The sequence below is a fragment of the Myxocyprinus asiaticus genome, chromosome 31, assembly GCF_019703515.2.
Source record: "Myxocyprinus asiaticus isolate MX2 ecotype Aquarium Trade chromosome 31, UBuf_Myxa_2, whole genome shotgun sequence".
Lineage (NCBI taxonomy): Eukaryota > Metazoa > Chordata > Actinopteri > Cypriniformes > Catostomidae > Myxocyprinus > Myxocyprinus asiaticus.
The window spans coordinates 17,422,257-17,447,784 of NC_059374.1; the positions used below are offsets into that span (position 1 = coordinate 17,422,257).

At 37.0% G+C, this 25,528-nt stretch overlaps 1 protein-coding gene across 3 annotated transcripts in view; it reads right to left on the reverse strand.

Moving 5' to 3' along the window:
- LOC127422453 (numb-like protein) overlaps positions 1-25,528 on the reverse strand; it is a 91,098-nt gene that overhangs the window by 25,342 nt on the left and 40,228 nt on the right. Inside the window, exons 1-2 of one of the 3 annotated variants that reach the window (XM_051665976.1) lie at positions 25,184-25,504; positions 195-345 (exon numbers count right to left, since the gene is read on the reverse strand). In XM_051665976.1, the coding sequence (XP_051521936.1) occupies positions 195-345; positions 25,184-25,224 (192 nt within the window). In that variant the 5' untranslated portion in view covers positions 25,225-25,504. Of the gene's footprint in view, positions 1-194; positions 346-6,002; positions 6,078-25,183; positions 25,505-25,528 lie in introns of those variants that run through there. The other 2 variants (XM_051665978.1, XM_051665977.1) reach the window with 2 other exon arrangements.

Below are 25,528 nucleotides of genomic sequence, written 5' to 3' on the forward strand. Positions count from 1 at the left end.
CCAGCTCCATGTAAAAGAAAACTACTGATAGGACTGGAGTCTTCATCTTATGTGAGTGTGCATTACATTATTTAAAAAATATATTTTTTAATTACTCCTAATTTCTTTAGTGGTACATTTTATAAATGAGGAAAAATTACTTATTACTAACTTTGACTCCAATAAACAGCCAATTAAGTGTGTGTGTCTCTTACCCGAACTGGAAAGTTGCATTTGCCCTTTCGTACAGCCTCCTCATCTGCCTGCCACTGGTGTGGGCGGCTGGCTTCCGGCATATAGGTGGGCTTGTTTCTGCTCAGGCTCTGACGCAGCTTATTCATCTCCACACTTTCAAACTCTCTATTGCTGAGGATACCAGAAAAAAAGAAATGTTAGCAGGAGAGCATATACCATCTACTGTATTTCTTGTTTAACCTTTGGGTCAGAGATAAAGTGCTTCTGACCTTGTAGTCAGATTTATAATGACATGCACTAGTCAGTGTTGACATATTATAAAGAATCTAATATTTCTGGTATTGCTGGACAGGCAGGATGTAATTACTGATTTAGATATCAAAATGCCACCGGCAATTAAATCCAAACTATTACAACATCTTCTTGGCTATATTCACTGAATAAAATGGGTGTTAAATGTATTCCTAATTTAAAAGGACAAGGATTAAACAGATTACATGGAAAGCCTTTGCCTCTGCCTTTAAAACAACAGCTTTGCTCTCAAGAGCCCTATTTATGCAACATAATTAGACTATTCATTGTACCCATCATTTGCATTGATAATGCACAAAACCAGGCTACTCTGAGGAATGCAAATATCTGAGCCAGTTAGCACACACACACACACACACACACACACACACACACACACACACATATATATATATATATATATATATATATATATATATATATATGGTTTAATATACACATCATAAATATTCCAATGAGGACTATATAGTATACATACTAAGTCTTTTTAAGTGTTTGATATACAATCAAACACTTAAAAAGCAATAGTTTATAAAACATCCCACCATCATTAACTCAACCTCAAAGACTATTTATCTTCCATGGACCACAATATATAAAATATATGAATATATGATATATATATATTAGTGTAAACTGTCCTGGCTGCTCTTTTCTATACAATGAAAGTGAAGGGGGCTGAGGTTGTTGAGCTCCAAAAACAGCAAAAAGCACAATAAAATTACCATAAAAGCATTCCATATGACTTGTGCAATATATATATATACACCAGTGTTGGGGAAGCTACTTTGAAACTGTAGTCTGACAAGCTACAAGCTACTCAAAATTTTAAGTAGTTAAGCTACAGTAAAGCTACTCTTTTGAAAAAGTAGTTAGCTACACTACAAGTTATTATCAAAGAGTAGCTAGCTACATTGAAGCTACTTAATGAGGCATTTTTTTATGTTACTATCAAACCAATAATATTAATAACAAAATTTACACTAATGGCATTTATTAATTAAATACATTTAATGTGTTTAATTAAATTTAAAAACATTAATACCGTTAATAATGGCCATAAAATAAAATACAAATTCACACTTTTCAGTCCTGCTGTGGCCAGGTGTAGCCTACTTCCCTAAAGATCAAACTTTTATGACAAACTCTCCTTGGGCTGGCATTTTTTGTTCTTGCCACATAATATGTGAATAAAGACTCATTGTATTTTCTGACTTTTTTGCCATTGACATGCAAGTGCCAGCTTTATAGGTCACATAAATAGGTTGCTCTACAAATATTTGTTCACTTTGTTCAGGTCCAAAAAAAGTGGACGGATGGTCATCCTAGATTGTTGCATAATAATACATGCCATAAATGATTTCTTTTACCAATCATTTTATTTATTTTATGTTAACATAATAGTTAATTAAATGCTAAGAAATGGAGAAATCAAATAGTTCTGCATGATAGTAATTATTATAATAACATATACTGTATATTTATAAATATTATAATAATAATTCACTCGCTGCTCCCAATAACGCACAGATGATGAGAAGCGAAATAAACATATTTAGAACAGAAACAAAATCCCTCAAAAGGCAATAATAACTTTTTGAATTATTTTATTTAAAATAGTAAAGGTAAATATACTGTTGTGTGATCTATTAAGAACAAAGTGTCTGAAACATTCTTTGTTACATAGAAGAAGTGTTCTTTTATCATTTTCAGATTTACCTGCCCCTGTACGTCTTGTAAAGGTAAACAAACTGTGGTTGCTCGCTTTACATAACCATCAGACAATCTCTTCTTATCCAAGTGAGCTGTAATAAGCTCTCAGTAGATGGCGGTAATTCACTATTTTTGTTTGTGATCTGCCATTACAAAAGAAGACACAATGCTGCCTGATTCTGATCAGCAGACAGAAATATGCTGCCAGATCGTCTGACGTTTTGCCGGTATAAGTTTGGCTTCTACGCAATAAGGAAGGTTATTAGTTATAATCTGACCAATATGATGTAGCATTTGGTCACGCTACACCGCTACTTGCTGGAAAAAGTAGTTTGCTACTGGAAAAGCTACTCTGTTTTAAAAGCAGCTGAGCTACTGTCAAGCTACTGAAAAATTTAGTTAAGCTAGTAGCGTCGCTACATGTAGTTAGCTACTCCCCAACACTGATATACACTGGCCAAAAGTTTGGAATAATATACAGATTTTGCTGTTTTGAAAGGAAACTGGTTCTTTAATTCACCAAAGTGGCATTCAGCTGATCACAAAGTATAGTCAGGACATTACTGATGTAAAAAACAGCACCATCACTATTTGAAAAAAAGTAATTTTTGATAAAATCTAGACAGGCCCCATTTACAGCAGCCATCACTCCAACAACTTATCCTTGAGTAATCATGCTAAATTGCTAATTTGGTACTAGAAAATCACTTGCCATTATATCAAACCCAGCTGAAAGCTAATTGGTTCGTTAAATGAAGCTTAACATTGTCTTTGTGTTTGTTTTTGAGTTGCCACAGTATGCAATAGACTGGCATGTCTTAAGGTCAATATTAGGTCCAAAATGGCAAAAAAACAAACAGCTTTCTCTAGAAACTCATCAGTCAATCATTGTTTTGAGGAATGAATGCTATACAATGCTTGAAATGGCCAAGAAACTGAAGATTTCATACAAAGGTGTACACTACAGTCTTCAAAGACAAAGGACAACTGGCTCTACCAAGCACAGAAAGAGATGTGGAAGGCCAGATGTACAACTAAACAAGAGGATAAGTACATCAGAGTCTCTAGTTTGAGAAATAGACGCCTCACATGTCCTCAGCTGACAGCTTCATTGAATTCTACCTGCTCAACACCAGTTTCATGTACAACAGTAAAGAGAAGACTCAGGGTGCAGGCCTAATGGGAAGAGTTGCAAAGAAAAAGCCACTTTTGAAACAGAAAAACAAAAAGAAAAGGTTAGAGTGGGCAAAGAAACACAGACATTGGACAACAGATAATTGGGATAGAGTGTTATGGATCTTAAACCCCATTGAGATTTTGTGGGATAAGCTAGACTGTAAGATGTGTGTGAAGTGCCCGACAAGACAGCCACATCTATGGCAAGTGCTACAGGAAGTGTGGGGTGAAATGTCACCAGAGTATCTGGACAAACTGACAGCTAGAATGCCAAGGATCTGCAAAGCTGTCATTGCTGCACATGGAGGATTTTTTGATGAGAACTCTTTGAAGTAGTTTAAGAAGTTCTGAATTTTTTTTTCAAATTGTAATAGTAATTTTTCACGTTATTAATGTCCTGACTATACATTGTGATCAGTTGAATGCCACTTTGGTGCATAAAAGTACCAATTTCTTTCCATAAGAGCAAAATCTGTACATTATTCCACACTTTTGGCCACCAGTGTGTGTGTGTGTGTGTGTGTGTGTGTGTGTGTGTACGTGTATGTATATATATAAATCCTTAAGTCATATGATAGCTTTATGTGAGTAATAGATCGAAATTCAGGTTGTTACACAAATGTTTGTTTTTTTTAATCCCAATAATTTTCATCCAAAAAATTTAAATCCACCACAGTCCACTTTCATTCACACTTGTGCACATCCAAATATGTCGTATGAAGTCGATTCATGCCACATTTGACATTAGCAAATTAGCTTTTGTGTTCCATAAAGAAAAGGAAATCATACAGGTTTGGAACAATATGAGGGTGAATCAATGATTACAAAATTAGCATTATTTATATATATATACACTATATTACCAAAAGTATTCGCTCATCTGCCTTTAGACGCATATGAATTTAAGTGACATCCCATTCTTAATCCATAGGGTTTAATATGACGTCGGCCCACCCTTTGCAGCTATAACAGCTTCAACTCTTCTGGGAAGGCTTTCCACAAGGTTTAGGAGTGTGTTTATGGGAATTTTTGACCATTCTTCCAGAAGCGCATTTGTGAGGTCAGACACTGATGTTGCTCTAATTCATCCCAAAGGTGCTCTATCGGGTTGAGGTCAGGACTCTGTCCAGGCCAGTCACGTTCTTCCACACCAAACTCACTCATCCATGTCTTTATGGACCTTGCTTTGTGCACTGGTGCGCAGTCATGTTGGAACAGGAAGGGGCCATCCCCAAACTGTTCCCACAAAGTTGGGAGCATGGAATTGTCCAAAATCTCTTGGTATGCTGAAGCATTCAGAGTTCCTTTCACTGGAACTAAGGGGCCAAGCCCAGCTCCTGAAAAACAACCCCACACCATAATCCCCCCACCACCAAACTTCACAGTTGGCAGACAAGTACCGTTCTCCTGGCAACCGCCAAACCCAGACTCGTCCATCAGATTGCCAGATGGAGAAGCGTGATTCGTCACTCCAGAGAACGCGTCTGCACTGCCCTAGAATCCAGTGGCGGCGTGCTTTACACCACTGCATCCGACGCTTTGAATTGTACTTGGTGATTTATGGCTTGGATGCAGCTGCTCGGCCATGGAAACCCATTCCATGAAGCTCTCTACACACTGTTCTTGAGCTAATCTGAAGGCTACATGAACTTTGGAGGTCTGTAGCGATTGACTCTGCAGAAAGTTGGCGACCTCTGCGCACTATGCGCCTCAGCATCTGCTGACCCCGCTCTGTCATTTTACGTGGCCTACCACTTCGTGGCTGAGTTGCTGTCATTCCCAATCGCTTCCACTTTGTTATAATACCACTGACAGTTGACTGTGGAATATTTAGTAGTGAAGAAATTTCACGACTGGACTTGTTGCACAGGTGGCATCCTATCACAGTACCATGCTGGAATTCACTGAGCTCCTGAGAGCGGCCCATTCTTTCACAAATGTTTGTAGAAGCAGTCTGCATGCCTAGGTGCATATTTTATACACCTGTGGCCATGGAAGTGATTGGAACACCTGAATTCAATTATTTGGATGGGTGAGCGAATACTTTTGGCAATATAGTGTATATATATATATATATATATATATATATATATATATATATATATATATATATATATATATATAATTTATTTTTATTTATTTATTTTTATTTATTTATTTATTTATTTATTTTTTCAGACATGGAAGTACAGCCATACAGTTATAAGCAAGTCACTGTTAAAAAAAAAAAAAGATTTGCAAGCTTCAAGAAAGTTTATTGTTACTATTATTTCACATGGTTTGGCATTTCTTCTCTTGAAGTGTTGAGACGATTTTATACAACATCTGTTGTACCATTACCCCAATGCAGAGCAGACCTCATGCCAAACACCCTCTCTTGGCTTTTGCTTTTTAAGCTTTACCTCAGTGGCCAAAAGTGCACGTTTCGCAAAGCCCTGAAACTTAACGGGTAACATGTGCCAGACATGGAGTGGCAGAGTTACCACTATGCATGTCTGGCCCGCAGCCCAAGCGCATACACCCATAACACACCCACACCCACACATTTAAATGACCACATGTTGCTGAGTTTATTTTTTATTTTAAATAGCCCTGGCATCTGGGTCTCTCTGGAGAGGAGACCTTACCCAGCTCTGACACATGGCTGTTGCTGAGGTCAGACGGGAGTCACCAGAATCACTCACTGCATATGTGCACCTGCCGTGCGCCTGGAATCCCCCAGATTGTCCGGGCAGGAGCAGGCCGAGCAGCTGAATAAACCACATGGTATTTTATAATGAGGCAACAGTAATGTCAGTAATGTCTCATAAACAGGGTCTGATCGAGATAATACCCCATTCATTGCAAGAATTGTAATTTGCAGTGCACTTATAACCAGGAGAGTCCAACTGGAGCAACCTAGGGTTAAGTGCCTTACTAATGGTTCATGGATCGTTCCTTGTGGGGATCAAAACCAGCAATCCATTGGTTACAAGTAAGGATGTGCAAAACCATATATTTTTAAAATCAATAAGTTGGTGGGTATCCTGAGTGACCAGTTGATTAATCGGTCTAAAGGAAGTCCCATATAATTAGGCTGGCTTCAACTTTGGCCGTTTCTTAGGAGGCGTTTACATAAGACATGTTTTTGTGTTTAAAAATATCACAACAGGAGGAAAAAGAATGCAGGGGTTCCACAATGCATTTTATAAAGTTAAACTATTTAATACCACGGGTCTGTTGAATGCTTGATTCTGATTGGTTGACGGACATTCTAAGGTGTGCAATTATTTTTCAAGTAAACACACGGCTATGAAGTAGTTCCAGGTCTTGACCGAATAACGGTTCCATATCACTTCCCCAAATTATTTAAGTTATTTCAAAGAGTCCTAAATAACTTATTAACACAAAGACATTGGTTAAGTACACTGGATAAGAATGACAATGTCTATAGTATCCTAAATTTATTTCACTTTCGATTGATAAGCGTCCTTGGGCTCCCTCTCTCTCTCGTCTCACCCCACCCCCCTCCCACCGCACACACACACACACACTCACTTATACACACCGTACATGCTACCACAGCAAAGTAATCATATAAAGTAAATCAGTTAGGAATGTCAAACAATGTCTATAATATCCTACATCTATTTCAATTTCGGTTGAATAGCTCCCTCTCCCCCACACTTACAGTACACACGCTCACACACACGCTGTACATATGCACACATGCGCAAACACACACACACATTGAGCCAACAAATAGAGCCGCATTCCACGACTTGATCAATACAACAGTATCTATTATCCGAAATAACTTTTAATATTGCACCTCAGGTCCGCCGTGCGTCGTGACCACATTACCACCTCGGGTGTGCATTATTTTTCAATAATTCCACGGTCCATCATCAATTATTCCTTATTTAAACGTGAAATGGCGGATAAGTTTAACAATTTGTCTCTGTGGCATTATCAAAACATTCCTCTGTTTGTTTGAGTGACCCATCGAGCCCGACAAAAAAGTGTTAGCTCGACCAATGGTGTGAGTTTGGGGCGTAACTATCTGTTTGTACAACCAACGGAAGATAGGGGATATTTTCTGGAATCTGTTTAAACATTATTTTGCAATTATTTTTGCAATTCCATTTGGTGATGCTAGTGGCGTGGAAAAACTGTCTAACAGCTAAGGCACAGCATGCTACCAGCACACTAAGTAAAGCAAAACAAAACAAATATATATGAAAAAAAATCTAGATGAACTAATCAACCTCAATTATCGACTAGTTAGTTGTTTGACAACTAGTCAACTACTCAACCACTGTGACACATCCCTACAAGTTCAGAATGCTACACCATTCCCGCACAAAAGCCAATGCTTTTGCAGAAAGAGGAATGGGAGGTGCTTCCAAGATTCTGCTCCACTTTCAGGGCTGATCTAATGGCTGAACTCCTGCCAAAGCTACAGAACAGCAGAGAGGGAGGAGAAGACATTCAGAGATAGAGAAAGAACAGGCCAAAAGCCAGAGAGAAAGAGAGAAGAGACTTTATAAGGAGAAGAAAGAGGAAGCTTTGAGAGAGATGAAGAAAGGAGGGGGGGTATTAAACACCCTCATAGAATCTGATTGAGGTCACAGTTGATATGTGTGCCATTCTCACTGTGGTGCCAGTCACAAATTCTGGAGCCCAGACTGATGCACAGACCGACGGCATTACCATAAACCACCAACAAATACCACAAATAAAACATGAGACCAACAAAACCTCCCTACTTGTTCTCGAAACGTTCTTATGAGACTTTGGGAACACTGCTCACGGGCAATTTCTAAAACATGCATGTGAAAGTCACACAATGACCATAAGAGCCACCCAAGTCATTCCACGGATATTATTTCATCACCAAAATGAAAACCAGCTGGACCGAAATGAGTAGTGAAAACAGCACTTAAGAAATAGTTCACCCAAAAATTTAAATTCTCTCATCATTTACTCACCCCCATGCCATCCCTGATGTGTATGACTTTCTTCTGCTGAACACAAAGATTTTTAAAAGTATATCTCAGCTTTATAGGTCCATACAATGCAAATTAATGGTGACTGAAACTTTGACGCTCCAAAAAGCACATAAAAGCAGCATAAAAGTAATCAATAAGACTTCAGTGGTTTAACCCATGTCTTTTGAAGTGATCCAATAGGTTCAAGATTTATAGTGAAAAAGTTGTATTATGGTCTGTTCTCACCCAAAATGGATTAGATAGACATGGATTAAAACACTGAAGACATATGTCTAACTTTTATGATGCCATTATGTGCTTTTTGGAGTTTCAAAATTTTGGTCACCTTTCCCTTACACTGTATGTACCCACAGAGTTGAGATTCTTTTAAAAAATCTTTGTGTTCTGCAGAAGAAAGAAAATCATGCACATCTGGGATGGCATGAGGGTGAGTAAATGATGAAAGCAATTTTAATTTTTGGGTGACTTATTCATTTAAATACAATATTGCAACATTTGTGAACATTTATCTTCTTATGTCTGTATGGTGGCTCAACCGTGGACCCTGTCAAATCCAAATTCATCCAGATTCATGTTGAAATTGTGACAATTACGATGCCTTTTTACAATCTGTCCTTTTATGACTCAAACATATATTCAAGCAACAACAACCTATATACAGTAGGGTTGATTGACATTTAAGCATACATTATTTAAGTTGTTTGCTAAGGAAAAATATCTTTGTAAACAAGACATGACATTGATACATTTGTATTGCTCATTCTCATGGCAACTTCATAAAATAACAAAATCTGAACATGCACTCGTCTTGACCTTCTAATGTGCTTCAGATATGTTATTAATTTAACATGGTTAAGCAAAAGATTGCTTCACAAAATTCATGGGTGTATAAATAACTGGCTATTACATATAATATTGTGTCACACCATATGTTACCCATTTCCCTGACAAAATGAAACCAAAGCTTTTATGATGCATGGATCTGGAGAATTTATAGTGTTGCTCAAAATCAGATGTTTGCATATTTTAAACTTTACATTTACTCCATGCTTTTTGAACTGTGGTGCAGTAGTTTGTGCATGTGCTTCAACATACTGAGCCTTTATGTTCACGTGGAGGTCACAGGTTTGAGTCTGGCCCATGTCATGTTACCATCCAGTTACCCCTGTGTCTCTCCCCATGATTTACTATTATACCATAGCTAAAATCATGCCTAGAAATCTTTGAGGACTGGCTATGTTTACTATTACTGTAAACTATCAGCCCAAATTTCCACTTCACTTCTCAGCTCAGGCCCTATTATTCCATCTGTCTATTCTCTACCTCTCTCTCTCTCTCACACACACACACACACACACACACACGCACACACACACACACACACATGCAGGTCCAATAGCTGATACATGTGCCTTGAGACTCTGGATTATGATGGCATGTTTTTCCCCTGGCATACAACTTAGGGCCAGCTGAAATAACGCAGGACAAAGGCTTTGTGTGTAAAATAGGTTTAAAGAAAAAGAAAGAAATAGAAAGAGAGAGCAGTGGAGGAGATGAAAACTTACTTAGGATGCTTAAGTGAGCACGAGGCTTAAAGCTTTACATGTAAATAACAAATCAAGGGGCCTTAGAGCAAAAAAGAAAAAAAGAGGCACAAAATCTGGGTGTTTCTTCAACTATGACACTTTGATTGGGCTTGATTTTTATTAAAACCAACAGATTTCAACTTACATATCACATTAAATTTACATTTTTAAATGCCTATGTACAGCTGTATTTTTTTACCCTGGGTCACAGACCCAGACTTTTAATCCTCAAAAAATCCATCATGTACAAATGATTACATTTGTATGATAATCTAAAGAAAGAGTGAAATACACATAAAAGATTTCAATATTTATTGTGTGAAAATTATGTATATAATATATTACTACTGTCCCACAGTAGTGGCTTCATTTCTACCATGACAAACATTTGTGGCCCTAATAATATTTTTAGACATATTATGGTGACTTTGCCAACAAGTACCAACTCCTACATTTATAAATTTACAATTTATTTTGTAAGTAGTGTTTTTCTAATGTATTGCTTGATTCAAATAATTTTTGTTTTTGAACATAAAATGCTGAGAATTACTTAACATAGCAGTACATTAAAATAATATGGTAATAATCTTAAAAAGGTTTATATATAACCCCACCACACACCCAAATTGTTTAGGGGCCCTAAAATACTTCTAAAACAACAATTGGTGTTAGGCCCACGCAAACAGCAATGAGCATGCTTACATGCACACCAATATGCTTTAATCCAAAAATGTCCCCTGACAAGTGTAAACACTAGCTCTGTGTTGCTATCAAAACTGTTTGAGCATCAAGACCAGGCCAAGCCCAACACTGCAACATTGTCTCCACCAATATGGGTTGAAAGGGGTCTTGATATGAGGAATCAAATTTTCCTTGATCTTTTGACATATAAGAGGTCATTGAACTATAAAAACATATTGTAAGTTTCAGAACTGAAAACATCCTCCTTTTCTCCCAATTTGGAATGCCCAATTCCCACTACTTCGTAGAGCCTTGTGGTGGCACGGTTACTCACCTCAATCCTGGTGGTGGAGGACAAGTCTCAGTTGCCTCCGTTTCCGAGACAGTCAATCTGTGCATCTTATCATGTGGCTCGTTGTGCATGACAACGCGGAGACTCTGCATGTGGAGTCTCATGCTACTCTCCGCAGTCCACACACAACTTACCACGTGCCCAATTGAGAGCGAGAACCACTAATCGCAACTACAAGGAGGTTACCCCATGTGACTATACCCTCCCTAGCAACTGGGCCAATTTGGTTGCTTAGGAGACCTGGCTGGAGTCACTCAGCACACCCTGGATTCGAACTCACGACTCCAGGGGTGGTGGTAGTCAGCATCAATACTTGCTACCCAGGCCCCCCCTGAAAACATCCTCCTTAAAAGAAAAAGAGCATTTATTTAAACAAGGCTACAAAAATGGCTCGATTGGAATTTATGGAACTTGTGACATCACAAGGACCAAATACATCTGCATATGACTACCTCTTCAGCAAGACATCGACACCTATTTTTCATCATTGCACCATTGCCCTGCCCACTGGTGCTCAGTCAGTCACACAGGTGAAGAGGAGAGAGATGGGCCTGTCATGGGAGATTCACCTACACCAAAGTGGACTTACACAGGAAATGCCTATCTGGATTTAAATGTTTTTCTACATAAAAAATGTAGAAATGCTTTGACCATTATCATGCCTCTCGCGCCGCTTTTAAAGGACACAATGTCAAGTTGTAACTCTAAAAAGGATACCCCCATTCTGTTTCACATTGCAGTTCACTGTCTTGCTGTTGTGCTGTTTCGTCCTGGAACGATTTTGCACCCATCTGTGCTATTTTTAATTGTTGGTCTTTTACAAACATGCATGGATGTCTTTGATCGCATTGATGTGTTTCTGCACAACACCGGCGATGTGTGAGGCATTTTAAGAGCGGTACAGTGCAACTTTTAAAAATGCGTCTCATTCTGCTGCTGCCACTGACTTGGAAAAAAAGCATGCAGTCCTGTGTGTAAACAAACCGGGAAAATGCAATATGTTGCTCTGGTGAAGACAAGTGTCTCTGATTTGGCCTGTTGAAGCACCCAACATCTCCGTGGATTGTATTACGTTTGCGTATTCGGAAGATTTCAGCATGGATTGTATATGTTTTCAGCTCACATCAGTGTAGATTGCTTGTGAACCAGTCACAATATGATTCAAGCTTTGCAAAGGAACTGTTATTGAAAGATGGGACCGTTAAATTCGACTATTGGACCGCAAAACCGTAAATAACCAATTCCATTCACAAATGTTTAAAATGTCACGACTGTTTGATAATTTATGCTGTGCTTGTGAATAGTTACATACATTCAGATGAAATGTGTTGGGTGTACGTTATGTGTTAACCCCGAAATGTAGTTGTATAATGTTGTGTGGAGTTATTGCACTGGAATGGCTGCACGATGTTAGCCAATCATAACAGAGGGCCAGAGACAGGGTGGAAAATTATTATATATGACAAAATAATGACTGTTTTGGTGCTGAAAAACTTTACTAACATTATAAGTGGACCACAGGTAAGATAATAAAATTATTTTTTAAAAAAGACCCCTTTAAGGCTGTTTGTCCAACCAATGTAGATCAGCGGGAGTGTTCGAAAAACTGTTTTAAAAACAGTCATTATTTTTTGCAATTTCATTTGGTGCCACTAGTGGCACAAAATTACACACTGTAGTGGTACTTGTAAAGCAAATACTACAGTACTAACTATAGTAGAGAGGCAGTGGAGCAGATATAGCTTTTGTCTCGTTGTTGAAATCAATGCTTTCAGTGCATGCAATCGAACTGCAGCAGCTGCCTGGACTCATTACAGAGTCACCGTGGGTGGACAGTGTAATGGAGGCATTTTGGACGCATTCAGAGAGGGAATAATTGTAGCATGGCACTCCAGTCTCTGACGGTAGCCTTTGCTCAGGCCTCTAAATTGGCACTAAGGAGAAGAGGTGGGGAGATAGTCACTCACAATTTATTTCAGAAGGTATTAAAAGAAAATTCTGTCATACCTCATGTCATTCCAAAGTTGTATGACCTTCTTTCTTCTGTGGAACACAAATTAGATATTTTGAAGATCCTCCAAGCTGCTCAGCATATTGTGACAAGGGGCGGTCAAGATCCAAAAATGACAAAAAAGTACCTTGAAGTACCATATAAGCGGTCTATACGACTCATGCACTTTTCAAGTCTCTAAAGCCATATGATAGCTTTGTGCAAGGAATTGACTAAAATGTAAGTTGATATTCATTCACTGAAAATCTCACCCTCTGCCAACTCCTAAATCTAATTTGAAGGTTGAAGCATATTCTAACTTGGTGCATCGTGTTCAGAACCAATGGGATTTGGTTTCATTGACGGTAAAATTGGTATGACACATATTGACGCATCAAGTTTGAAAATGTGCGTGTGCAAATTAGATTTCACAGCTACGCATTTCCTTTTTGGAGCTTGAAGGCCCTGGTCACAATATGCTTTCACTGTATGGAAAACAGCAGCTTGGAGATTTTTCAAAATATCTTCTTTTGAGTTTCACAGAAAAATAGGAAGTCAAACACGTTTGGAACAACATGAGGGTGAGTAAACAGTGACAGAATTTTCATTTTTGGGTTAACTTTAACTTTAAGTCCTACAGTTGGATCCCAAATAGATTTTATCATGATGTAAACAGGGCATTGCAAAGTATGTCATAAAAAGGAGCCACTGTCTAACAGTGTCAAAAACATGCATTAATTGAAAGTCACCATTTGCTACAAAATGTCAATTTCTGCATCTGTCATTTTTCAAATGAATCAAATAAGACCCCCGTGCAGTGAAGGGTGTACACACGTTTGAGGGAGACTCAGATAAACACAGAGAACTGACTGTGACCCAGTTTCCAAGCCTTATAGACCCCTTTTGTAAATATCGCCCGACCCAGGGAGCAAAGGCAACTTGTTGCTCTAGCCATTTGCCGTTGCTCGTCTAAATAAACTACACCCTATACCTGTTCAGAATTAGGTTACACACACACTCACACACACGACACTCGCATACTAAAGATACACTTGAGTAGTCATGGTTTGTGAATGTTTGGACAGCAGATGACATGGGGGAAATGGGGTCACTCAAAATGTTTATGCTATGAGGAAGCTGCATGTGCTCATATCATCAATTCCAAAAGACACTGACACAGTGACCGTTTTACACTGAGTGAATTTGGGTCATTTGTTGTGCAGTACATACTGTTGATTCAATCACCTGAGAGTTTTTGATCAGAATACAACATGCATGAAGGACTTAAGCTACTGTACATCTGTTCACACTAAACATTCAGTGCAAAAAAAGCTTTTAATCAGTACTTTTGCATTGTTTTTTCATTTTTAAGTAGTAGTAAATATCCCAGTAAAAATATGGTTTTCCCTATAAGTTTATTCTTAATATGCCCACTGAGTTTATATTTCTTATCCCACTTAGTTTTTTCTTAAGCATAAACTAAATAAAATGTTGTTGGATTTCTCTGAAAACAAGACATTATTTTAATTAAGACACATACTTTTAAATATTCTAATTTCAATTAAGACATTTCATTTTGCTTCTCTGGTAAATGGATTGTTTAAATACACTAAGAATAATGGTAATAATAATAATAATTTAAGTTTATACATAAATGTATCCATACTAAAATGTCCTGAACTATGACTTTCCCATGTAAACCAAAAATGTAAGTCTGTGTGCGTGTTGCTAGAGCTACAATAGACAGCACTGAGCTCTAATGCAGTTAGACAGCTGAATTACAGACTGCCAAAGGAGTCTTCTGCTCTAGACTGACACAGCTTAACCAACAAGGGTTTCTGTGGCTTTTCCCAACACTACTTCTCCCTCAAACCATCATAGCCCTCACTGAACCAAGCTCAACTCAGAACACATAATTATTATTTGCTTGTGTCAAACATAAGGCTATTTCTCAGGGATATTTCCCATGTAACCTCTATGTGGGTAGTTTCAGTGAAAAATATTACATGTTATATCATCACAATTGGCCTACTAGGCATTATTTGTTGTAATAACCTTTTTACAAATAATTTGAACCAATAAAGTCCATAATTTGGACCCCAGCTGTGCAGATTTTTAAAGGTTTATTAAATGTAATCACCAAATGTTCTTTTCTATCATAGAGTCCAAAATATATTTCTATCCCTTAATTGTAAATTAGAGCAATAGCAGCCTGGGTGCGTATTAACAAAAAATCTTAAGGCTAAAAGTAGCTCCTAATGTGGAAATTTAGGAACAACTCTTAAAACTGAGGACCGTGTCACTCCTAATTTTAGGACTCATAAAATTTTCAAAGTGTATTTCATGAAGCATTTTAATGCTTAAAGTAGCTCCTAAACCCATGACAGCTTAGAAGTCTTCCTGAGGACTTCTAAATCCTTAAGAGTGACAAATTATCCAAAAGCATGGCTGCTGCTGTCAATCCACATTAAAAACAATATATTAGAATATTATTATGAGATTGACAGTTTAAAAAGGCACTGCCTGAATTACAATTGAGTTTATGTATTTTAATAATATAATATTCTAATATTACAAATATTATAATGTTGACACTGAGCTTTAAAAGAAAAGGTATCCCCTGAATCTCGAGGGTGTTTTAATTATTGTAAACTTAGAGATGCAGTTAACTCTCCCACAAACTGAAACAACCCAATTACAATAAAGGTTTTGACAACTCTGCACTCCCTGGCCATATCAAAATAAAACTGTGTAGTGCTGATGAATTGGGAATTTCTGTCATCCATCTGCAGAATAATCTAAAAAAGGAGGCATTCATGGGAAATCACGGCAATCGTGAGGCTACCCTGTGTTTTGATGCTCTTGACGGGATGCACGCTCATTTCATTGCATCAACAAAGGATGAAGAAAACTGGAAAAAAACTATCCATCCATCCATCTATCGTATGTATATACAGTGTATATATATATATATATATATATACACAGATCAGCCAGACGAGCTGGTTTGAGTATTTCTGTAACTGCTGATCTCCTGGGATTTTCACACAACCAGTCTCTAGAGTTTACTCGGAATGGTGCCAAAAACAAAAAACATCCAGTGAGCGGCAGTTCTGCGGATGGAAATGCCTTGTTGATGAGAGAGGTCAACAGAGAATGGCCAGACTGGTTCGAACTGACAAAGTCTACGGTAACTCAGATAACCGCTCTGTACAATTTTGGTGAAAAGAACAGCATCTCAGAATGCTATTCTGAGATGTGGATTGCCGCTGTTTTGGCGGCACAGCAGTGCCCCCATGTCAATGGGCCTGGCCCTCCAGTGCCCCCCCCCCACCCCCAAACTGGAGTGGTAGAATAGTAAGAGTGGTATACTCATTTTCCATCCCACTGAGATTTATGTGACCCCACATCATAAAACATAGACCAAACAAATAATATTTAAAACATCAATGCATTATGAATGCATAATAATATTTAGAGGGTTAAAGTTTAATTTAAGTTCAATATTTATTAAATATTTGCTTATGGTTCATAAGAGATCATCTGAAAAAATCCACACACCGTGCTAAAACGTCAATGGTGTCCAAGTGTTCAGAGCAACTGCCTTGCATGTTCTGACTTAAACACTGTTATTTAAATAAAAAACATTTACACATTCTAAAGACTGTAATTTGTATGTATAACTGACACTTTAGTTGAATTAATGAATTAATGAATACTTGGACACCTCTGACATTTCAGTGCTGTGGGTGGAATTTTCAGACGGTCCCTTACAAGTGCTAGTCAATGAAAGCCCATTGGAGCATTTTCAGGTATAATTCTCCAGCTACAACACGCATTGACTGTTTGAGTTCAATGTTTTATGCCTGTATGATATAGTCATATATTCTTTAACCTAAATGTGTTAATGATATCATCATAAAATGGTCGGCACCAGAGAGAAACTGAATGTCAAACAAATAACAAGCCAACAACTTCTGGAGATTAGGTAGAAGTTTCAGCATTAGTTTTGCATCTTTGGACATGCCAGCTCCAGTTTCAGTTCTACTTAATGTGGATTATACTTGCTGTTGTAAATGTAAGTGTAAGTTAACTTTTATAGTGCAATTTCCCACATTATTATCACAAAACCCGTTCTGGATCTGATTTTCTGCCTTATTGAATGCACCTGAGCCCAGCTCGTTAGAAATCGCTCTTATTTAGCAAGCATTCATTGTAAAATATTTTTTGATTGTATAGCCTACATCACTGGGTTTTCATTTCTCGAACAACATACAGAACACACTTATGTTATTTGAGGTATTTTTTCCACCGTCTTTTATTTAATGTTTTGCACTGTACAATGCAGAAACAAGACAAATGTAGTGCAAAAAGACTATGATGAAACAGCACACAGGAAAATATGTATAGAAATAGGAATAAAGAATCAGCAGCTAGCATTATGCAGGGTCACACTGCACCTGCAATGACAAATTTCTTATGAATACACTTAAAACTGGAACCCTTTATAAACCACCCCATTAAAGCCCAAATAAATGCCTTAACTTCAGTGAGAAAGACTCTTGTACACTAAGCTCACGACATCAACGGACGTCAACCTAATAATACATACAGATTAATATAGGTACTGTTGGTTTGAGGCGCAAGAATAAGAGTTGATCCTACTGCTTCTCTTGCAAACTAAATGCAAGAAAAGCATTAAATAGTTTACAGGGAAGACAACGAACACAACGTCCTCTTTATGAACACCATTTATCAATCAAACGCACCAATTACAAGGGAGAGGTACACTTGTGCTCAATAATGGAAAATTGAGCTTAATATTAGCAACAGCATTCTCCAATAAAAGGCGCACACAAAGCAGGCTTAATAAGGAATGCGCAGACACTGACAGACATAATAATGATTAAAAGAACATATTAAAGCCATCTTGTTGGTCACTTATAATTACGATGCATGCAACTTTTTTAAACTCATAGTAATTGAGATAGATACATGCATTTAAACATTAACTTGTTACACTGGACCATTTACAATGAATTAGTGAATATAAAAATGTGCTTAAAATTTCATTAAAAAACCTGTACATGCTGATTATAGCCTACTGCTTAAATTCTAATCTAAAATCTTGATCATTAATTTTACCCAAGAATTTTACTGCATTAGTCATTCTATAGAACAGCGTGGCAACATGGCTTAAAGTTTGTGGGTAAAACCAGAATGTTAGGGTGTATTGACTAATTGAAACATTTGTCATGAGCCTGTTTGTTTATTTATTTTTAAATAAAAAAAAAAAAAAATAAAACAAATCTCAAATTTGGTGCATCTTTGGTTGTCTTTAAAAAACTGCATGTCAGCAAATATTAAAACTGCAAATGATGACATTTAAGGTATAATACAGTTGCCCTCTACAAGCACACCCGGCTTGTACAGTACACTAAACATATTTAGAATCTAGAACTACTATAAAATTGTCATCATTATAATACAAAGGGAGTAGACTTCTTCCCCTTATATAGTTTTAATATGAATCAATACATTTCTGTCAAAATATCAGTTACTGCAGTATTGCTACAGAAATGTTGCACATTATGTTCTGTTGTATTGCTCTCTGATTGAAGGAGAAGAAATCTGTTTTTGTTTGCCATTAGATATTCCAAGATATGACTTAAATCAACATTTAAAACATAAAAAGCCAACATTTCCATTAGAAGCACAATTTAACTGACTTGATCAAACATTCTAATATGTCTATGTTCATTTATGATAGACTGTTATTTTTATTAAATGCATAATTTATTTTAATAAATTTAATAAATAGTTTCACACTCATGTTAACATTGGCTATAGATGAAATTACTCTGACCTCACACTGCAGGAAACCCCGTTTCCGGGTTCTTACGAGCAGCAGATTTCAATGGTGGAAATAGGCAGTGCTGCAGTTTAAATAATCTTTTAAGCTTAATAGAATGAAAAAATGTATTTAAATGTTAATAAAAGTTATTATAAAGGAATATCTGTGGTTTACAGTGAAGAAAGTATGTGAGTTATTTTCTGAAATATCAGCAAAACAAGTTTAATGAGCCTGTATGATTATGTCGGACATGAAACAGGTTGATGATTATACATCCTCACATGTTTAACACACTTCTAAAGCCTAAGAAATGTGATATATAAAAATAAAAACTACCATTAAACATGCAATACGTGTCTTTACTGCTTAAATTATTAACCCACATACAATAAATAATAATATTTTACTTCAACATGATCATATTCCATATCAAAACTTAATAACAGCCGTTTTGATTGAACAATAATATTTACTGCATTAAATCACAGTATGATATAATTTTTATTCACTTATCCTTTCACAAACAGTAGTCCATGTTCTGCGGTGGTGGAGACGGGATCTGTTCCTCCTGTTATATCATATATGGTGTTCTTGATCATATAATCATTAGATTATATTTGACTTCATATCTGTCACAGCGACAGCACTTTGAAAATTAAAAACAGCCGTTTGCGATCAGAGTTTGCGTGATTTCTTCGTTAAAAAGTTAATATACACCAACAGCCGCTGCGGGTCAATTGCATATAATAGAGCAGATGCAATAACAATGACGGTGACCCGTGAATTATCATAATTTATGTAAAATCCTGTGCTTTTCCTGATGCAACGATTGGGTGGAAATTTAAAGAAGCCCTAATCTCCAATAATCTGTGGAAAATGGGGTGTTTCAACCCCAAAAACAGCACTTTTCGGGCAGTTTCAGCGCAATTTGAGCGAAGCACCCATAGACAGCAGTCCTTTCTGGGCAACCAAAAGAAACAGGAAAGGGCAGGGCGGAGCATTTGTTTGTAAACAGTAACTTCATCTATAGGAAGAGTGAAACCGATGTTTTCTGAAATCGTGCCTTTTATGTAAATTTGTATAGTATCTCATAAAGGGCAAAGGGCGTATATCAGTGCTGCACAGAAATTTTTCCCAGAACGTTCTCGCGATCCGGTAGCAACTCTTCCATGGCCCGGTACTAGGTCACGACCTGGGGGTTGGGGACCTCTGATTTAAACAATCCGCATATCAGAGCCGCGGCAGACGTGTTTGAGCTCATATTGTTAAAGTACTTGCCTGTTTCATTCTCCCTCTCTCTCCTCAACTGTTCCCTGTAACTTTTAACGATCTTGTCTGATGATAAAAAGGCAAATATCAATAAAATTTATATCATATACCGTCTGCAAATATGTGCATATCTCATTTAAACAGATGTAATAAACCAACCTCACACAACTTCAGCAGATCCAGTATCCTGTGGAGCGCTCATTTATTTACCTCTAAAGCATGTATTCTAACAGCCTCTACTCAACAGTTCCCTGTAACTTTTCTTATGATAAAATGCAAATATCAAAAAAACTTGTATTATATACCATTTGCAAATATCTTGTTAATTCATGAACCACACAAAAATCCAGCATTTTCGGCCCGTCGATCGCTCATCTAATATCTTCAGAATATGAAGTGCGTATTCTTTCTGCCAGAATCAAAAACTTCAGTATCAGGATCAAAAGTTCCTCTGATTCACAAATCATGATGACAATCCAAGCAAGCGATCCAGGCTGTATAAACTGTCAGGAGATTGCTGGATCTGCACGAGCGCGAGAGTGCATCTTCAAGGCTGCGTCCGAAACCAGGAAAATGCTGCCTCTGAAGGATGTATATGGAGGTAGGATGAAAATAAGGTGCTTTTCAAACTGTTCGGAGACCAGTTTCCTTAAGAGTTCCATTCATTCAAAACAGATGTCAGTTAAGCCATTAACTGATTAGGCAGCAAGGTAGCAAGTCAGCTGCCTACATTTTCAGATGCAGCCCAAGGTGAAACCGCTTCACGTGTGCTATAAGTAAATGTATTACTCACTGTGCACTGTATGTACAGTTGGTTTGATTCTCTATTTTTTGAGAAAATGTGATTGCTAACGTGGACATGCCATCCATGGTTGTTGGACTACTGTGTGTACTGTTATTTCCTTCTTCCTAATAAATTAACAATTTATTCATGTGCAAATAAATTATTAAAATTTGATGACTAAACAGAAGTCTGAAGAAACTGCAATCTACCATTTAAAATACAATATAATTTTTTAGTTTTGTTTGAAATTGAGTAAATATAGTGCTAAATATGAGTTTATTATTATTTTTAAGCAATTTTATATTCATGTTATTTACTGTATTACATTTTGTGATATATTGGCATTGCATCAGCCTATCGGCCACCCTGCTCTCTGGATATTGGCATCGGCCATTAAAAAACCCATATCGAGCGACCACTATTATTGACCTATCATTTCTCTCTGATTTTAGGAGTAGGGTTGGGGTGAGTGATAGGGTTAGGGCTACGTTTGTTGGACAGGAATGTTTGACAAAAATTTTGATCCAGGAACTGAAAAATTCAACATATCAAAGCATTGCAATATTTTAACACTAAGAATCAATACTTTTAGTCACATTTTCTCATGAATATTTCAGGGGGAAACAATTGACAACCAATCATAACAAGTGTGTGAGAAGACAAAACGTACTGAAGCATTAGTCAACAAACTCAATTATTCCTCTTCAACCAAAATGCAAACTCAGAACGAACCAATTTTATAAGTCAGTTACTTATTTTAGGCTACGTCCACATTAATCCAGATTAGAGCCCAACCGATATGGGATTTTTGAGACCGATACCGATTTTAGAGAGGGAAAATTCACCGATATAGTTAATTTTTGAGCTGGAATAAAAACAGACCCTTTCTATGTGGATTGTTCACCAATTTTGCACTGATATGACTATGCAAAAGTACTCAGAAGGCTGCAATCTTAAATATTTTTTTCAAAGAATATTTTACATTAATATTATACATTGTGAACAAATTCTAGAAATAAACACTGAGAAAATAAAGAATAAACAAAAATACAATAAATAGCTTAAAAAATATCAGTACTGTATGTTTAGTATCAGTCAGTTGCTGACCATTTAAATAAATGTAAATAAAATAAATAGCTAAATAAACATCAGTACAGTATGTTTAGTATCAGTCAGTTGCTGACCATTAAAATAAAGAATAAATTCAAATAAAATAAACAGCTAAATAAACATCAGTAGTACTGTTTAGTATCAGTCAAATGCTGACTATATTAATACTGCCAGGCAATTATTGGTAGGTTGTAAAACAAGAAGCATTTACACCTGCCGAGACAAGATAAACAGCGGCAGCGGTGTTACACCGTATTCGGTTGAAGGGGGTACCAAACTGTGAATCCTGAACAAAACAGTTTGGTGAATACATGTTTGCACATTAGCTTCCACTCAGATGACAAGCAATGAAAGTAGCTACATGGTTAACTGGTTAGCTATAAGCTCGTTGTCATGGAGAGTAAAAGATGGACCAGCATTGCATCTCACCAGCTAGGTAACAACGTAGCGTGAAATCAACACTCAGACACAATCCACCACCGCACTGTTGTCTGCTGAGCTGCAAAAAGATGCTCTGATGCTTACCTTTCAAACTGCTACAATACTGGCTGCACTGACAAACTATACCTGGCTAACAGCAAACAGACATGAGTGACATGGTTGTCAGGGACAGGGTTAGTGTTATATTAGTTATATTGAAAAGGGAAAATGATGGGGTCATTGTTTAATAACTTTCCAGTATGTTTTTCACAAACAAGTTAGCAGCTTACCGAGAAGAGACCGCTCAACTCTGCACTGCCAAACTCCGCCCTGTCTGCAGAGCCACCGTCAGTTCAGAGTCAGCTCTGTAAGCAGTGGAGTCGGAGCGCACTCTGCTGGACAAACTACGTAATGACACCAATTCTAAAGCATTGTTTTCGGCATTATATATTCTGAAAAAAAGTTTTTATATCTGCACATATCGGTAAAATATACACCGATACCGATATATCGGAGAAAGGCTAATATCGGCCTATAATATCATCCGCTATATCGGTCAGGCACTAATCCGGATACATTTGAAAAGGTTGTTTTCGAAAGGCTCTCCACTTGAGAGAGCGTTTTCGCTGTCAAAAACGCCATCTCAGTGTGGATGAAAGGCCAAAACATAGAGAAAAACATGCATTTTCAAACGAAAACGTATTAGTGTGGACGTGGCCTTATTTGTAAGGATTTCCGTATAGATCCTTCAAACAGCTTGACTGCATGTTTTTTTTTTTTTTTTGTGTGTGTGTAATGATAAACACTCCGGAACCAAGGTGTGCTATTCCCCCTCGTATTTTTTTTATTTGACACTGACATACCCAAATGCTTCTCTAAGTAAAAGACGTCATTTACAGAATTCTACGATTTTAAAATATTGATGGTTAATTCAATTGCTGTTTGTCATTTTGGACAGATAAAAAACAAGCAAGCAAGCTGTTTAAACTAGGTTCACCATCTTTACGTTGTTTCCCTTCAGCCAAGTGACCGTGAGAAATGACGGCAAGTTTTGATGAAAAATAGCACAAAAGTGCTTTTTCCATACAAAGAACATAAATATATATAAAATATTACTCAGTCACAGATAGTAATTATTTTTAGTTCAAACTCTGCCCTAATAGCACACATACATTACCCAAATTTTTATTTGATGTGTGTGTTTACATCTGGAAGACGTATTTTGTAGGTTGTTTGCTCACCTGCGATACGTCCATAAGACGTTTCCTCTCAGATGTCAATAAGACATTCAGCAGATGTATTTAAGACATTTATAATTAGAATGTTTGTTAATCTGATCTTTTTAAGATGTTTAGCAGATGTTTATTAGAATGCAATGCTTTCCAGATGATCTAAAACGGATATCTCAGAGATGTAAATGTGCTATCTGCATGGTCTGAAGTGGCTGTTCTTTTAAAAGCCGTCATTTTTGTATTCATAGCTGGACAGTTTTAATTGTTTCATTAACAATTCTAAACAAATAGCCGTGCGAGTCTCTCTCGCTCTCTCTCTCTCTCTCTCTCTCTCTCTCTCAGCACTTGTGCAAAGCTGATTCAATTCAAATGAAGATGAATGAGAAACTAGTGAGCAAAGATCACAATATATTACAATTTTAAATCACAATACACTAAACATAACGAGTTGCAAATCATATCACGAGGTTTCTGCTGTTTCCCACCACTAGAACACGTCCTACTTGGCAAAATCACAGTCAACGGAAAAGGAAATTTCAGTGAATATGATGTGAATAATGAGTGACCTATTTTGATTTCTGCATATCATGTGTGACTGTGGCCCTTTAAGACCACAAGTAAGAGAAACTGATAGGCCGAGGGGCAACAATCTTCTCAGTCCACTGAGTCTCTGTAATGATGCCCTTCTGCAAGAGGAAAATCCAACTTAATCAGCTATTCATTTGTTTTTGTATCATCAAAATAATATCTTACAATCTATCTGAAAACAGCAGAAAGTGCCAACAAAAAATAAATCTAATATTAAACAGACAGATAAATATAAACTAATCTGTTCTGTTTATGTATCAATTCAGCTATTAATCTGAGGCATATGGGCTTGAAGGCTCACACAGCTGCTACCTGTAAGGCTATTAGCCAAACATAAGCCTTCAGAATAAGCTTGGTACCTAATCTGAGAGAAGCACTGGTTTAAGGGCATATTTACTGGGACTTCAAGGCCATTTTAATAGCTCAAAAAATATGTTACATTACTTAAGTTTGGGGTCTCCGAGTGCCCAAATATATAACACACATTACATGCAATGAACATTTACTCGTTCACATTCTGTGATATATTATTGATTCATTTGTATTACTTGTGTTTTTCTATAATGTGTATTTGCCAGGGTCAGATTGTCCCCAAATGGAAACAATGTTACTTTAACATTATAAGAGTTATATTTACACGCATACCTACTTTATGATACAACAGATGGATTATCTAATATCTAATGAATTAAAACCTACTGGGTTTTTATTTAGCCAGAGAAACATATTCAAATAATTTTAAAAAGAAAATAAAGGTTATTTGAAACATAGAGCATTCATTTAAAGAACATATAGTCAATCTCAACAGAACATGAGGGTTAAAATAAATACACATTTGTCTATTGCAAACAAGCCTTTGACAAAACGCAAAACATTCCTAAACCTCTGTGTGTGAGGATTGTTCTTCGTCATAAATACAAAAAAAAACAAAACAAAAAAAAAAACACTCACCTCCCATCTTCTGTATCATCCATGTCACTGCTAAAACTCATTTTAGACAGATGTCCAAAGACCAAGACCAGGTAGAGATCAGAAATCGAATCACCAGATGATGCTTCACAGTCAAAACTGTCATTCGATGAAGAGCTTGGGACAAAACGGCACTAAATATTCAATACAGAAATCCAAAAGAGTAGACAACCACACCTCCTCTTCAGAGATTAACTTGGAGGAGGTGACAACAACACATGTGCTTAGTCTCATCACCATGTGTCCTCGCACACGAAAACGCGCTGGCGCACAGAGACGCAAAAATTTGGCTGGATGCACAAAGCTAAAGCCTCTGAGGAACAAATC